General features: G+C 47.1%; 1 protein-coding gene across 6 annotated transcripts in view; it reads left to right on the forward strand.

Moving 5' to 3' along the window:
• The window catches only part of LOC308655244 (cyclin-dependent kinase 11B), a 143784-nt gene that overhangs the window by 125180 nt on the left and 3962 nt on the right, over positions 1-14642 (forward strand). For 2 of the 6 annotated variants that reach the window (XM_081305196.1, XM_081305197.1), the window contains 10 exons: positions 499-545; positions 1203-1318; positions 2892-3019; positions 3891-4029; positions 8876-9012; positions 12326-12448; positions 12804-12899; positions 12981-13145; positions 13392-13457; positions 14020-14195. In XM_081305196.1, coding sequence (XP_081161322.1) covers positions 537-545; positions 1203-1318; positions 2892-3019; positions 3891-4029; positions 8876-9012; positions 12326-12448; positions 12804-12899; positions 12981-13145; positions 13392-13457; positions 14020-14195 — 1155 coding nt within the window. In that variant the 5' untranslated portion in view covers positions 499-536. Of the gene's footprint in view, positions 1-302; positions 427-498; positions 546-1202; positions 1319-2891; positions 3020-3890; positions 4030-8875; positions 9013-12325; positions 12449-12803; positions 12900-12980; positions 13146-13391; positions 13458-14019; positions 14196-14642 lie in introns of those variants that run through there. The other 4 variants (XM_081305195.1, XM_081305193.1, XM_081305194.1 and 1 more) reach the window with 4 other exon arrangements.

A 14642-nucleotide genomic window follows, 5' to 3' on the forward strand; every position in this document is an offset into this window, starting at 1 on the left:
CCAAGGGCAGCGCTTGATGAGTGCCAGGCACTGAGCCAGGAGCTTTTAGCTGGATGATCTCCTGTAATCCTCGCGCGATCCCTTTCGGTAGGTGTTGTTCCCATCGGTGGGAAAGCCGAGTGCACTGTTGCCCAAGACCTCGGAGGAGCGAGAAGAGACGAGAGGCCAACAGTCACTTTTCAGAGCCCTCCTCACGAGGACTTATGCTGAAAACTCAAAAGTGACTAAGTTCAGAAGCAGCAGAGCATCAAACCATAGTTTGCTGTGTCCCGAGGTCGCTTGAATTATGTTTCTTTTTGCAGCGTTTTAACTCAAATGGGTGATGAAAAGGACTCTTGGAAAGTGAAAACTTTAGATGAAATTCTCCAGGAAAAGAAACGAAGGAAGGAACAAGAGGAGAAAGCAGAGATAAAACGCTTAAAAAATGTAAGCTATGTTTTTTAAGTAAGTGATTTTCTTAAAGGAGATTTAATTTCTTTGCCCTCATTTTTCCATTAGAACAACGCTTCTTCGGTGAAGTTCTTTTGTACTTCCAAATGTCACAGGTGAGCCCAAATCTATTCTAAAAATTAACAAAAACATTCACATGCTCAGTTTACATTGAAAGCAGATTGATAACACTGAAGCTGTGTCTAGATAAGAATGTCTACGTGGAGAATAAAATGTTCTGAACCTAGAATCGTTAGTGTGAACAGACTAACTTTTCTCATTTCATTATTAGCGTATTCATAGTACCGTTTCCAAGTATTTTTAATATAGTGGGAACTTGCCTTAAAATTAATATGAATGTTTCGTATTTTTCTTGATTTGCATAACACATCAAAAGATTTTTAGTAATTGGATAAGAGGCATTGGCATTAGGAACCTCTTCTGATAAGATTAGGAACAGATTATTTCAAAGTATATATAAGTATTATATGAGGTATCAGAAGTATTTGGTGTACAAAATGTGGCTTAAGCCTCAGCAACTAACAGGGTCTAATATCTTTTGTCACGTATGCTGGTTTTAAATTTTCTATCCCAGGTTTTGGGTTACAGAGAGTTGTAATTTTAATGCCATGGGATTTGAATTACTTTTTATATTGTATAATATTTATCCTTTCAAAGTATTCATGAAAGCTTCCTTTGGTATGTTGACAAAGTTTGGTTATCATTAAAAATACATTTATAAGAAAGTGACTAATTTTCTCTTTGTTTCTTAGTCTGATGACCGGGATTCCAAACGGGATTCCCTTGAGGAGGGGGAGCTGAGAGATCACCGCATGGAGATTACAATCAGGAACTCACCATACCGACGTGAGGATTCTATGGAAGACAGGTGAGAATGCAAAGTCATTAGGAGCAAGAGTGAGCAGACTGGGGAGCACTACATGAACGAGGTCTTGACTGTCCTCACTGTTACTTGAAAAGCGTTGTGACTTCAGATTCACCTCACAGTTGAGGCTAGATGGAGTCCATTATCCCTATTTTCCCTCTTAACACAAAGACTGAATGAGCATGTATTCCTTTCTCAGTGATAATTCTTCAGTTAGGCCAGCACCACTTTGATCATACAATTAGATATTTGCATGTTGTTGAAAGTTCAAGATTCTATATGTATCTAAAGTAGAATGCTGAGAGGGCCACAGTCAGAAATGTTTAGCCCATTAAGTGAGTGTTTTCTTTTTTTGTTTTTGTTTTTGTGGGTTTGGTGTGGATCTTTTTTTTTTTTTTTTTTTTTTTTAAGAATTTTTGGGGGGCTGGGGATGTGGCTCAAGCGGTAGCGCGCTCGCCTAGCATGCGTGCGGCCCGGGTTCGATCCTCAGCACCACATATAAACGAAGATGTTGTGTCCGCCGAGAACTAAGAAAAAATAAATAAATATTAAAATTCTCAAAAAAAAAAAAAAAAAAGAATTTTTGGGGGCTGGGATTGTGGCTCAGCAGTAGAGCGCTCACCTGGCACGGGTGGGACCTGGGTTGGATCCTCAGCACCACATAAAAATAAAGGCATTTCGTTGTGTCCATCTACACCTAAAAAAACAAAAAATAAATATACATATTTAAAAAAAAAAGAATTGTTGAGATCTTAAGGGTTGATAACATTTAAGACCTTTTTAACAGCCTTACTGAGCTATAAATGACAAAATGAACTACAAAGATTTAAGTGTGTAATTTGATACTTTTGGGGGGGCAGATAACCAGAGATTGAACTCAGGGACACTCCACCATTGAGCCACATCCCCAATCCTATTTTGTATTTTATTTATACACAGGAGTCTCACTGAGTTGCTTAGCACCTTGCTTTTTTCTGAGGCTGGCTTTGAACTTGCAATTCTCCTGCCTTAGCCTCCAGAGCCACTGAGATTACAGGTGTGCGCCACCGTGCCCAGCTTGATCATGTGTGTGTGTCTGTGTGTGTGTATGTTGCTGGGGATTGAACCCAGGGCCTTGTGCATGCAAGGCAAGCATTCCATCAACTGAGCTATATACCCAGCCCTTGATACATTTTTAAATTTTTATTTATTTATTTATTTTTTTAATATTTATTTTTTAGTTTTTGGCAGACACAACATCTTTGATTGTATGTGGTGCTGAGGATCGAACCCAGGCTGCACGCATGCCAGGCGAGCGCGCTACCACTTGAGCCACATCCCCAGCCCCTTGATACATTTTTTAAAATAACTTCATTTATATGGTGCTGAGGATCAAACCCAGTGCCTCACACATGCTTGGCAAGTGCTCTACCACTGAACCACAACCCAAGCCCCTACTTTATCTTTTTAAATGATTGATCAAATGCAGCTTTATTCTGTTGTGAATCCTGAATTTTTTTCTAAGTTGGAGAAACTGTAGTAGCCTGGTTCTCTCTAGGCTTTGCAGCATGATGTGGTGTCTTGTATCTTATTTCAGAGGAGAGGAAGATGATTCTCTTGCTATCAAACCACCCCAGCAGATGTCTCGGAAAGAAAAGGCTCATCACAGGAAAGACGAAAAGAGAAAAGAGAAACGCAGGCATCGCAGCCATTCAGCAGAAGGGGGTACCAGTAGTCTTTGTGTTTTTCTCCTTTTTTCATGATCTGCCTTCTCCAGAATATAGCAAAGGGAGTAGAAGTTTAACAAAAAAGTAAACTCCTTTAGAATAACCATTTCATTTTCCTTCTGGTGTTTTTTCTCTCATTACATTATTTTAAAATTTATTTATATGAAAAATAGTCAATCCAATAATTGGAGAAAAATACACACATAAAAAAGAATGGGTGTGGGGCTGGGCTGGGGCCCAGTGGTAGAGCGCTTGCCTAGCATGTGTGAGGCCCTGGGTTCTATTCTCAGCACCACACACAAACAAACAAATAAATAAAGGTCCATCAATAACTTAAAAAAAAAAAAAAGAATGGGTATTTGGTCAAATTCAAGTAACAGATTTGGCTTGTTTAGAGGTTTAATCTCATGCCAGTATCAAGGGGTACTAAGGGGCACTAGGAACAGAGGGCCTTTTTAAAATTTCATTATTATAAATGCAGTTGGTTAATTAATTTAGTTTTATAATATAGAAGTCTGTCAAATAAAGGAACAAAACTTTGTAGTTTATGTATTGCTTTTACTTATTTATTTATTTTGGCATGGGTATTGAACCCAGGGGTGCTGAGTTATATCCCTGACCCTTTTTATTTATTTTTGGGGAGACGAGTCTCACTGAGCTGCCTCAGCTAGCCTCAAACTTGCAGTCCCCTGCCTCATCCTCCCCAGGTGCTGAGATTATAGGTGTGCACTAGTACATTTGGCTCGTCTTTGAGCATAAAACCCCATCTGAATTTTCCCAAGCCATCATCTTGGTTTTTGCGTCTAATCTCCAAAGCTGTGTTTTGGGAAGTGGAGCTGTCCCTCGTGACACCTGTCACTCCCTCTCAGGGAAGCATGCTAGAGTGAAGGAGAAGGAAAGAGAGCATGAGCGCCGCAAACGCCACCGAGAAGAACAGGACAAAGCTCGCCGGGAATGGGAGAGGCAGAAGCGGAGAGAGCTGGCTCGCGAGCACTCCAGGAGAGAGAGGTGAGGCCTGGCCCATTCAGGAGCCTTCATCCAAGGCCATGATGGTCAGGGTCCTGCAGGGGCCAGCGCAGCATTCCATACCTGAGCACGATTCGTGTAGAGCAGTATATGGACAGTGGATGCAGCATGGCAGATCCTGGGTGGTGGTCGCCTGGAGGAATGTCCTGCAGGAAGTGAGGCAGGTGTGTCTGAATTGACCTAGAAGCTGACCTAGGCCCCAGAACTCTGAGTAGCCTTCCACTCAAGGCTGGCGTGGGAGTCATCATTAGCCAGTCAGAGTTGAAATTCCCTGAGAGACTTGGTTTGGAGTGATGGCGGCAGGAGAAGGAAAACTGCAGGGCAATGCTGGAGGTCACAGGTGGGAATTCAGGTACAAGGAGGTAAGGGTTAGGCCATGTGTGAGTCCCTGGAGGTGAAAAGGGTGGTGCAGCAAGGAGTTGCTCCTGGAGAATGCCCCTTTCATGTCATGACATGAGTCACTTTCCCACAGGGAGGAATACGAGGTCTGTGTGTTTTTTAGGGGTAGGTAAAGGTACCTTGATTCAGGTTGTGATAAAGAGTGGGGTAAAGTGGGGCTGGGGTTGTGGCTCATTGGAAGCGTGCTTGCCTAGCATGTTGAAGGCACTGGGTTTGATACTCATCACCACATAAAAAAATAAATAAACAAAATAAAGATACCTACAACTAAAAAAAAGGGTAAAGAGAAAGTCAGGGGCTGGGATTGTGGCTCAGCAGTAGAGCACTCACCTAGCATGTGCAAAACCCTGGGTTCGATCCTCAGCACCACAAGAAAATAAATAAATAAAATAAAGGTGTTGTGTCCAACCACAACTTAAAAAAAAAAGTCTAAAAAAGAAAGTCAGCTGAGCCCATGTCTATGAACCCTCCCAGGACAGTGCTCCAGAGAAGTCTCGTGGTGGCATGGTTTATTTATTCACCAGGTGTTTCCTAAGCACCTGCTCAGTACCAGACTGTTCTGGGTGGTCTGACCTCAGAAAATAGATCACTTAGGGTCCTTTGGGTCACATTAAAAGTAGACTACAAGCCAGACATAATCCCAACAGCTTGGGAGGCTAGGACAGGAGAATTGTGAGTTCAAAGCCAGCCTCAGCAATGGCAAGGCATTAAGCAACTCAGTGAGACCCTGTCTCTAAATAAAATACAAAATAGGGCTGGATATGTGCCTTAGTGGTCAAGTGCCCCTGAGTTCAATCCCTGGTCCCCCGCTCCCTCCCCCCCAAAAAAATAGACTATAATTCTTTCAGACAAATGGGGACGGGATAATAAAAGCAGATACCAGGGCCTCTGGATAGTCCGGGAGCTGGGATGTCACGTTACTCAGCTGCCACCGGGACAGCTTGGACTCCCAGGAACAGGTGGCTTTAGCCTGGGTCTCTTCTCTGTGGCCCAGTCAAGGTTGAATGCTGGGTCCACTTCCTGTGCATTGAATTCATGTCCAGGAAAAGCTTCAGAGCTGGCCTGCTGCATGGGAGGGTGGTGTCTGAATTGGAAGGCAGAGGTATTGCCCATTCTCATCAGGCAGCACTGAACAGTGAGTAAAGAAAGTGTATGAGAAAAGTGTTAGTTGCTCTTAGTGCAGAGCAAGGTGGGAGACGTGACCCAGCAACAGCAGCCTGAGCCCGGTGCGGGTATGCAAGTCTCCAGCAGTGTGTGGGTGTCCGTGCTCATCCCACCGAGTGAGTACTGAGTATCAAGTGTGGCTTGTCCAGTGAGGCAGGATTAGAATGGGAGTCGAGTTTGGGGGATGGGCTTTGAGCTTTTGTTTAGATTTACTGGAAGGCAAAGCAGGAAAAAGAACAGAGGGCACCGCAGGTTCAGACATTTAGTGTCTGTGCTTGGCTGAGGAGCCAATGGGGCGAAGCTACCGTCTGTGGGATTATGACTGAACGCCTCTAAGTCAGAATCCCGCCCAGGCGGAACGATACGGCAGCGCCGAAGGAGCCTCGGTTGGCCCCGGATAGCCGGTCCCCCGCTGCGCGCCGGGACCGGGGTCCGGTGCAGAGAGCCCTTCGTCCTGGGAAACGGGGTGCGGCCGGAAAGGGGGCCGCCCTCTCGCCCGTCACATAACGCACGTTCGTGGGGAACCTGGCGCTAAACCATTCGTAGAAGACCTGCTTCTGGGTCGGGGTTTCGTACGTAGCAGAGCAGCTCCCTCGCTGGGATCTATTGAAAGTCAGCCCTCCACACAAGGGTTTGTAAAAATAAATAAATAAATAAGAAAATAGAAAACGAAAAAAAAAAAAAAAAGAACAGAGGGCACGTGTTGGCAGATTTCTGGTGTGGAATGAACGTGATCTGCCAGTCTTCTCTCAAAACACACCTTAAGGTGGACAAAATTCATTAAAACACTCATTTGTGCTTTGGAAATTAACCAGAAGATAATCTGAAAAGTACACATACTTGGAAAGCTAAGGAACAGTGGTTGAAAACAATAGAAATTGGCCCTCTAACCCAGAAGCTTCTCCCTCCGCTGTCACCTCCCTGACCTTGATCAGTAGAGGTTCTGCTAGGGCAGAACAGCCAGGCCACAGTGTGTGGGGGGATCATTCCATGCACAATGCTGGATGGCACCCTCCCTACCTGTTTAGATTTACTAGAAGTAGGTGAAACTCAGCACCATCTGCTGGTGTGAGGTAGTTCTGGGGATGTGCAACATGGGAGTTCATAACCCACTTGAATCAAAATGTGAAATATGATATATCAAGAACTATGTAATGTTTTGAACAACCAACAATAAAAATTATATAAAAAAGGTAGAATTTTCTGCATAATGAAAATATTGAAATTTTAAATAAAACGTTTTATTACTCTTTAAAAAAAGAAGTAGTGCCTTTCTTTAAACTAACTGGTGTTAGCTATAAGAAAACTCCAGTTAGGCCAAAGAATCCAAGTGTTTTGTAAAAGAAGAATCTTATAGGGTCAGATTTTCCTCTATGATATTATTGGAAATGATGTTGCTTTGATTTTACTAGCGGAACACACAAATGATAATGATGGTTGGACTCGAGGTTCTTTTTAACCTGGGTTAAAATTCCAATTTGAAATTCACTTATTTTAAATTCAGCTCAGATCATTGAAACTGCATGTATGTGCCTATCTACACTCTCTTTAAGAAGATATTTCATACATAGATGATAAAGACCAAACCAATGGCTGCACTGTGGGACTGCTTTTTTTTTTTTTTTTTTTTTTCTCCTGGTGCTGGGGATTGAACCCAGGGCCTTGTGCATGCCAGGCAAGCACTCTACCAACTGAGCTCTATCCCCAGCCCGCGACTGCTTATTTGTTCTTGTTTTGCTTCTATTCATGTTGTAGAAAATGAAATTAGCATGATGCTTCAATTCTGCTATCCTTTGATACTTATAAAAAAAATGTATTAGGTTTTACTACATTGTGCTTTTCAAAGCCATAATTCTTAAATTTGTTTTTGCATATTGTTTGCTAATACTTTATTTTAATGAACCTCAAAATCTGCTTCAAAAAAAAAAGTAAATCCAGCTCTTCTCAGTGCTGACTTCTCCAAGATGAAAGATCTGTGAAGCAGTAGTTCTGGAGCACTGTGCTGTACCTAACACCGTGCGTGATATCACACAGAATAGGCAGGAAGGGAGGGAGCTGTGGCATAACAGTTGCTGTATTTCAGTGGGAATTAGCATTAATCTGATGTGAAGTGTATTGCAGTCCCTAAAGCAACCACTATGAAATTAATGAGGCCTATGCCTGGAATTCCAGTTACTGCAGAGACTGAGACAGGAGGATTACAAGTTTGAGACCACTCCTGGCAATTTAGTGAGAACCTGTCTCAAAAGTTTTAGGAAAGATCTAGAGATACAGTTTAGTGCTTGTCTAGCATGTCCAAGACCCTTGGTGTAATCCCCAGTACAGCAGACTTTACAATTCTGAAACTGACAAGCTTCCTCCAGCCTAGACTTATTACATAGATAGATGGCTATGGGTGCAGGGCTGTGACCTGACCCACCAGTCTATTCAGCTTTCACCAACTTCCACATGATCATTTGTCTGTGTGTTTGATGATACTTAAAAACATTGTATTAGCTATTTGGGTTGCACTTGAACTCTGGGAATACAAAAATTAACTTCAGAGCAATTCTAGACATCTGGCCATTTGATGTTGCAGAAACACATTCTCTAGTCACTGATACTACCTGCATGTCAGGTGACGCCTGACTTGTGTGCAAGCAACTTGCCTCTGTACCCTCCTACCTCATGTTCCAACCCGGACTAGGCAAGGGTAGAAGTGGCCCAGGAGTCCTCTGCCCAGGTCCTTCCCCTTTGCAGCAACTCCTTTGCCTCTTTTGCAGCCAGTGCATATTCACCTCCTTGTGGTTGGATTTGGATAGGGGCAGGAAGGGGGGTGATCCTGGGGATTGAACCCAGGGGCACTTTACCAGTAAGTGACATCCCCTACCCTTTTTATTTTGAGACAGGGTCTTGCTAAGTTATGAGGATTTCATTAATTTCTATGAGGCTGGCCTCAAACTTAAAATCCTCCTGCCTCAGCCTCCTGAGTAGCTGGGATTACAGCTGTGTGCCACCGTGCCTGGCTGATTGTTGGATTTATATTGGGTATGCTTGGTGAGATGCTTGTTGTTTTAATAGATACTAGCACCAGGATTTTTGATTTCTGACAAGTATTTGTCTTGTTTTGCAAGTACTTAGTTTCGTCCTGGTATGTTCCCTCAGAAGTGGCACTTGGGAATGTGTGCACTTATGTCTTTAACTCTTTAGCCCTCTGTGCAGTGACAATGCACAGAGGTGGGTTCTCGGTTCAGCTGGACTAAAGGCCTGGTGCCTCCTTCCTCAGGGACCGCCTGGAGCAGTTAGAGAGGAAGAGGGAGCGGGAGCGCAAGCTGAGGGAGCAGCAGAAGGAGCAGCGGGAGCAGAAGGAGCGGGAGCGGAGGGCCGAGGAGCGGCGCAAGGAGCGAGAGGCCCGAAGGGAAGGTAGGCCGAGACTGCCCCTGCTACACAGGCCTCCCGGGCTGCTCCCCAGAGGGTGACCAGCAGTGCCACTGGTTAGGGCAGACTCTGCAGACGTGACCCTGCCCCAGGGGTTGGCCGTGGGCTGGGTGAGAGGCAGGACTGGGCTGAAGGGAAAGCAGGCTGGACGTCATGAGGCCCAGGGGCACTACGGTCAAGGCTCTAGAGCCGATGCGCTGCTGTCCAGTGCCCACTGCCGGCTGTGCTTAGGTTCTTGGCTCCTGTGCTTTCTTTGCCCCTGTTTTTCTAGTTTTACACGTCAAAATCCATGTTTACCATCATGACCGTTTTTAAGGATGTTTACATGGCTTCCCCTCCACCACCCATGTCCAGAACCCTTTCCTCTGGGAAGACTGAGGGATGCCCGTTACACACCAGGTTCCTCTGTTCTGCTCTGCGGGGAGCCCCAGGGCTTTGTGGCTCTCGGCTGACTGTGGCTCATAGCCGCATCCCTTGTGCCAGAATTTACTCCCTTGAAGATCAGCTGGTGGCAGGAGCTAACCTGTGTCCTTTTCCTATTTGCTTTCTCTGGGCTTTGTTGCCTTTTTGTCCCTTATTTCCTGCACTACTGTGGTCTTTGGTGTTTTGTTGAATTTGTAGTGAAATGTTTAAGTTCCTCTCTCATTCCCTTTCCTGTATACTCATATCTATTTTTATTGTTACACCAAGGGGATTATATTTAGCCTCCTAAAGTGGTACACCAATTTGAATTGATGCCATCTTCAATTCAGAAATATGCAAAACCCTTGTTCTCTTAAATCTTCATCCCCACCTGTTTTAGTTGTTGTTGTCACAAAATTGCATTTTTGTATATTGGCTGTCCGTAAATGTAAACTAGTAACTTTTATCCAGGCATGATAGCTTATGAATGTAATCTCAGTAGCTTTGGAAGCTGAATGAAGCAGGAGGATTGAAAGTTCAAGGTCAGCCTCAGCAGTTTAGGGAGACCTTGTTTCAAAATAATAATTTTAAAAGGGCTGGGAGCTGGGTGTGGTGGCACATTCCTGTAATTCCAGTGGCTCAGGAGGCTGAGGCAGGAGGATTGTGAGTTTAAAGCCAGACTCAGCAAAAGCCAGGCACTAAGCAACTCAGTGAGACCCTGTCTCTGAATAAAATACAAAATAGGGCTGGGGGACGCGGCTCAGTGGGCTCAGTTGTCGAGTGTTCCTGAGTTCAATCCCTTGTCGCCAAACACCTCCCCACCCCCGCCAGTGTCTCATGCCTGCTAGGCAAGTGCTCTGCCTCTGAGCTACAGCCTCAGCCCCATCATTGAGTTTTTCCTGCAGGACAGTCAAGTGATGTGGACTCCTGTGGCTCTTGTGTGTCCAGTTCGTCTCTCCCTCTCTTCTTAGGAATTATTTTGAACACAACCAGTATAGCACTTTTGGCGGTAGTTTTTTTTTTTAAGATCGACTTTTTTTTTTTTTTTTTGGTAGTTGTAGATGGACAGAATGCCTTGTTTTCTTTGCTTATTTTCATGTGGTACTGATTGAACCGAGAGCCTCACGCATGCTAGGCAAGTGCTGTACCTCTGAGCCCCAGCCCCAGCCCAGGGTTCCTCTCTCTTGACTCGTATTGCCATATTGGTGCATTGATTTATTGTAGTTCTTTTTTTTTTTTCCAGTTGTTGATGGACCATTATTTTATTTATTCATTTATATGGTGCTGAGAATTGAACCCAGGGCCTCACCCGTGCTAGGCCAGTGCTCCACCCCTGAGCCCCAGCCTAGCCCTTACTGTAGTTCTTTTAGACAGTTGTCCCAGAGTCTTACTTTTGCTTCTTTGTACAAAGGTGATTTTGTGTGTGTGTGGGGGGTGCTGGGGATTGAACGCAGGGTCTTGTACATGTAAGACAAGCACTCTACCAACTGAGCCATATCCCCAGCCCCAAAGGCAATTTCTTAACAATGATTTGAAGAGCCCTGTTCACAGATGGTGCTGTTGGAAGGGTCAACAACCTACTCATGCTGTGTTCACACCCAAATGGGCAAGGCCTCCAAGGGCTGATTGAGCCCCAGGACCAGTGGTTGTTGTCCTGTTCCTCCTGGGCCTGGTGCACAGGGAGCTCTGTCCTGCCCCGTCACCTTTGGGCCACAGCTGGGCAGCCAGCAGGGCCACACATGGTGAAGGCTTGCCCCTCCCCAGTCCCAGGGCAGGTGGTTTCCTTGCCGGGGGCTCAGGCATGTGGGCTGGGGTGTCATGGAAGGGCTTGGATGCAGATGCCAGTGTGTTCTCTGCTGAGGGCTCAGGCCTACTCTTGCCACCTCCTTTTACCTTGAGACTTCTCTTACTTACTTCCTAACACTGGGGTTGAACCGGGGCCTCACGTGTGCTAGGCAGCACTCTGCCCGTGGGTGGCACCCAGCCTCCTCCAGGCGCTGCCGCACGTTGTCCTCAGGCAGTGTGCCTTCAGGTCTCCAGGATGGCTTCCCTCGGTTTATTTTTTTTTCCCTATTTCTTGGAATGTCTCATGATTTTGTTGTTGTTGGAAACTGGACATTTGTTATAGTTCTGGAAATGAGACCCTCCCAGGACTGCCACTTTGCTGTGGAGCGTGTTGGTACTCTCAGTGCTGAGGACTGGGCTGACACACCTTCCAGCATCCTGTCTGAGCCTGTGCCTGTCTCGGGGCCTACAGGGGCACTCCAGTTTTCCTCCTATGTGCAGTTGCTTTAATGTCCTTGTCCTTAAATGTCTGGCTTCCAAAAGGGGATTTAAAAAAAAAAAGTGGGGATAAGGGCTCCCAGCGGTGAACCCTCTGGAGGTCACTAGCCAGGGGAGGATGCAGCATCAACAGCTGCAGCCTTGTTCCTGTGGTGAGATGCAGCAGCAGGGGTGCAGTCTCTGGTGTTGGAAGGCAGGATTCTCTCACCCATCCTCCTCCTGCAACTGCTCTGGAAACTCATGTGCAACTCCTTGCCCCGGAGACCAGAGCCAGAAGCTGCTGCTTTGCTAAGAGCTGAAATTGACCAGAATTAACCATGATTTGCTGTCAAAGCCTCCCCTGAAATTTGCATACCTTCTCTATAGAGTTTCACATTAATTGCATAAGACGGATTCTGTCCTATGTCTTCCTATGTGGCCCCTGGGTTATCAGGATTTTCCTGTGGCCTTCAGGTTGGAGCTTTTTCTCCTGGGTTTATTGGCTTTTGGCTCCAATGCTGTTTGGTGTGTCTGTCCAGGTGTGTGGAGTGGGACCCGGGGTGGGGAGGGGGGCTGTGTATTGTCAGCCAGGCTGCTGCCAGCACCCATTCTCCCTCTGTCCTATGGGCCCCAGTCTCTGCACACCATCGCACAGTGCGGGAAGACCACAGCGACAAGGGGAAGGCCAGCCACTGGAGCCGCAGCCCGTCACGGCCACCGAGGGAACGCTTCGAGCTTGGAGACGGCAGGAAGCCAGGTGAGCCCAGGCTCATACTTGCTTGGAGCCAGCACAGGGTGTCTTTTTTTTTTGGGGGGGGGTGTTGAACATAAAAATTTGCTTAACAATTTATAAAATTAAGGAGCACCCAGCTGCATGATTTCCTGTCACAGTGCCCTGTGTCTCAAAGGGACTGGATCAGGGACTCATTTCTCAGCTGAGACAGTCATTTGTTGCCAGTCCTTTTGGGAATTGTCTCCCAGTTAAAAACACGTGGGTGAACTTTTACACGTAGAGGGAAGGTGTGAGAAATAACGTCTGAATTTTGGGTGGTACTACGTTGCTAACCTAAAAACATTTCCCTAAATTCATCTTTGCTGGTTTAATTCATAAGTGAAAGAAGAGAAAATGGAAGAAAGAGACCTGCTGTCTGACCTCCAGGACATCAGTGACAGCGAGAGGAAAACGAGCTCAGCTGAGTCCTCGTCAGGTACTGAGCCTCCTGGCCAAGGCCCTGCAGCTGCTGCCCAGGGAAGGCCAAGGGTCACCTTGTGGCTGTTTTCTCCTGCAGCAGAATCAGGTTCAGGCTCAGAAGAGGAGGAAGAAGAAGAAGAAGAGGAAGAGGAGGAGGAAGGGAGCACCAGTGAGGAGTCAGAGGAGGAGGAGGAGGAGGAAGAGGAGGAGGAGGAGGAGGAGACTGGGAGCAACTCTGAGGAGGTCTCCGAGCAGTCTGCAGGTGAGGAACTGGTGGGTCTCTATGGTCTTTGTTGACGGAACAGCATTGTGTGTTCACGGGAGGGTTTGGGACTGCAGGAACATCCTTCGAAGTCTGACTTAGCATTTCCAGGGTGGAGCTGCCTTCCTCTGTGGGACTTGAGTGAGAGCCCAGAAGAGCCCGCAGCTCACACAGCTCAGAGCTGTCAGGGCCAGGCTTCTGGGGGTTCCCAGGCCAGCACTCAACCAGTGCTCTTTTCTCCTACAGAGGAAGTGAGCGATGAAGAGATGAGTGAAGAGGAAGAGCGAGGAGACGAGAACCACGTCCTGGTTGGTGAGCAACTCCCTTAGCAGCTGGCCCTGTCCTCACCTGTCCCTGCAGGGAGGACACCGGGATACAGCAGTGGCCCTCTGAGTCTGTGCTGATGTAACTTAGCCAAGAGCATCTTTAATTGTGCAGCATCCTCTAAGTGCCCGCTGTGACTTGGAGGCTGGATGGAGGAGGCTGGGGAGTGCCACTCTAGGTCTAATCCTAAGAGGGAAGGAAGCTGCCTTGGACAGCAGGTCCTGGGTCATCAGGGGTGGACACTCTCTTGAGAGTGGAGGGCTGGTATGGCCTCCAACAGGCAGCAACACTCTCGTGAGGGCCTGGGGCATGAATTCTGGGCATGTCCACCCTGCGTGGCACCTGCTCATGTCCTCAGAACTCAGCATCGGGCTCAGCCAAGTGTACTGGGACTGCAGACCTGTGGGCCTTTGTCCAGGGAGCAGGCCCTGCAGCAGCACCTGGTGTGGAGGAGATAGGACGTGTGGCCTCTCCAGCCCTCAGGTCCCCCCAGATTAGGAGGAGTGTTGGTGCTCTTTACTTGTTCCATAATTAGGTTTAACTTTTAAAGTTCCAGAGTCACGATTTGACCGAGATTCCGGGGACAGTGAAGAAGGGGAGGAAGAAGTGGGTGAGGGGACCCCACAGAGCAGCGCCCCAACGGAAGGGGACTACGTGCCTGACTCCCCAGCTCTATCGCCTATTGAGCTCAAGCAGGAGTTGCCCAAGTACCTGCCAGCCCTACAGGTCAGGCCCCCTGCCCCCTGCCCCCTCGCCTGAGCTGGCTCCCTGCTATGGTGGCCAGAGATACAGGTGTCTGAGCAGAAGTGTCCCTGTGAAGCAAGGTCACTGGGCCACACATGGTGACCCACCTCCTGTGACTCCTGGTCATGGTCCTTCTTAGTGGCCGGCAGTACTGAGCAGGTGTCCTGGGTGCCAGGAGATGGTTGCTTTCATTTTTGCCTTTGCTTTGACCCTGGATAGGTGGGTTGGGAGGGGCACCAAGGCCTCCTCAACACCCGCCCATGCTGATAGTGTGTCAGCACAGGTACGCAAGGTGGTGACTTCTCTTCAGGGAAACAGCAGCTAGTGAGGCTGCTTGGGGAAGAGGAGAGGGCTTGGTGGCCCCCAGGGCCCTAGAGCACCACCACAGGCCCCTGACGTTAGTGCCATCGTAGAAAAGATACTGTCTGA

The sequence above is a fragment of the Spermophilus citellus genome (genome assembly GCF_964194105.1).
Source record: "Spermophilus citellus genome assembly, chromosome: 9".
Classification (NCBI taxonomy): Eukaryota; Metazoa; Chordata; class Mammalia; order Rodentia; family Sciuridae; genus Spermophilus; species Spermophilus citellus.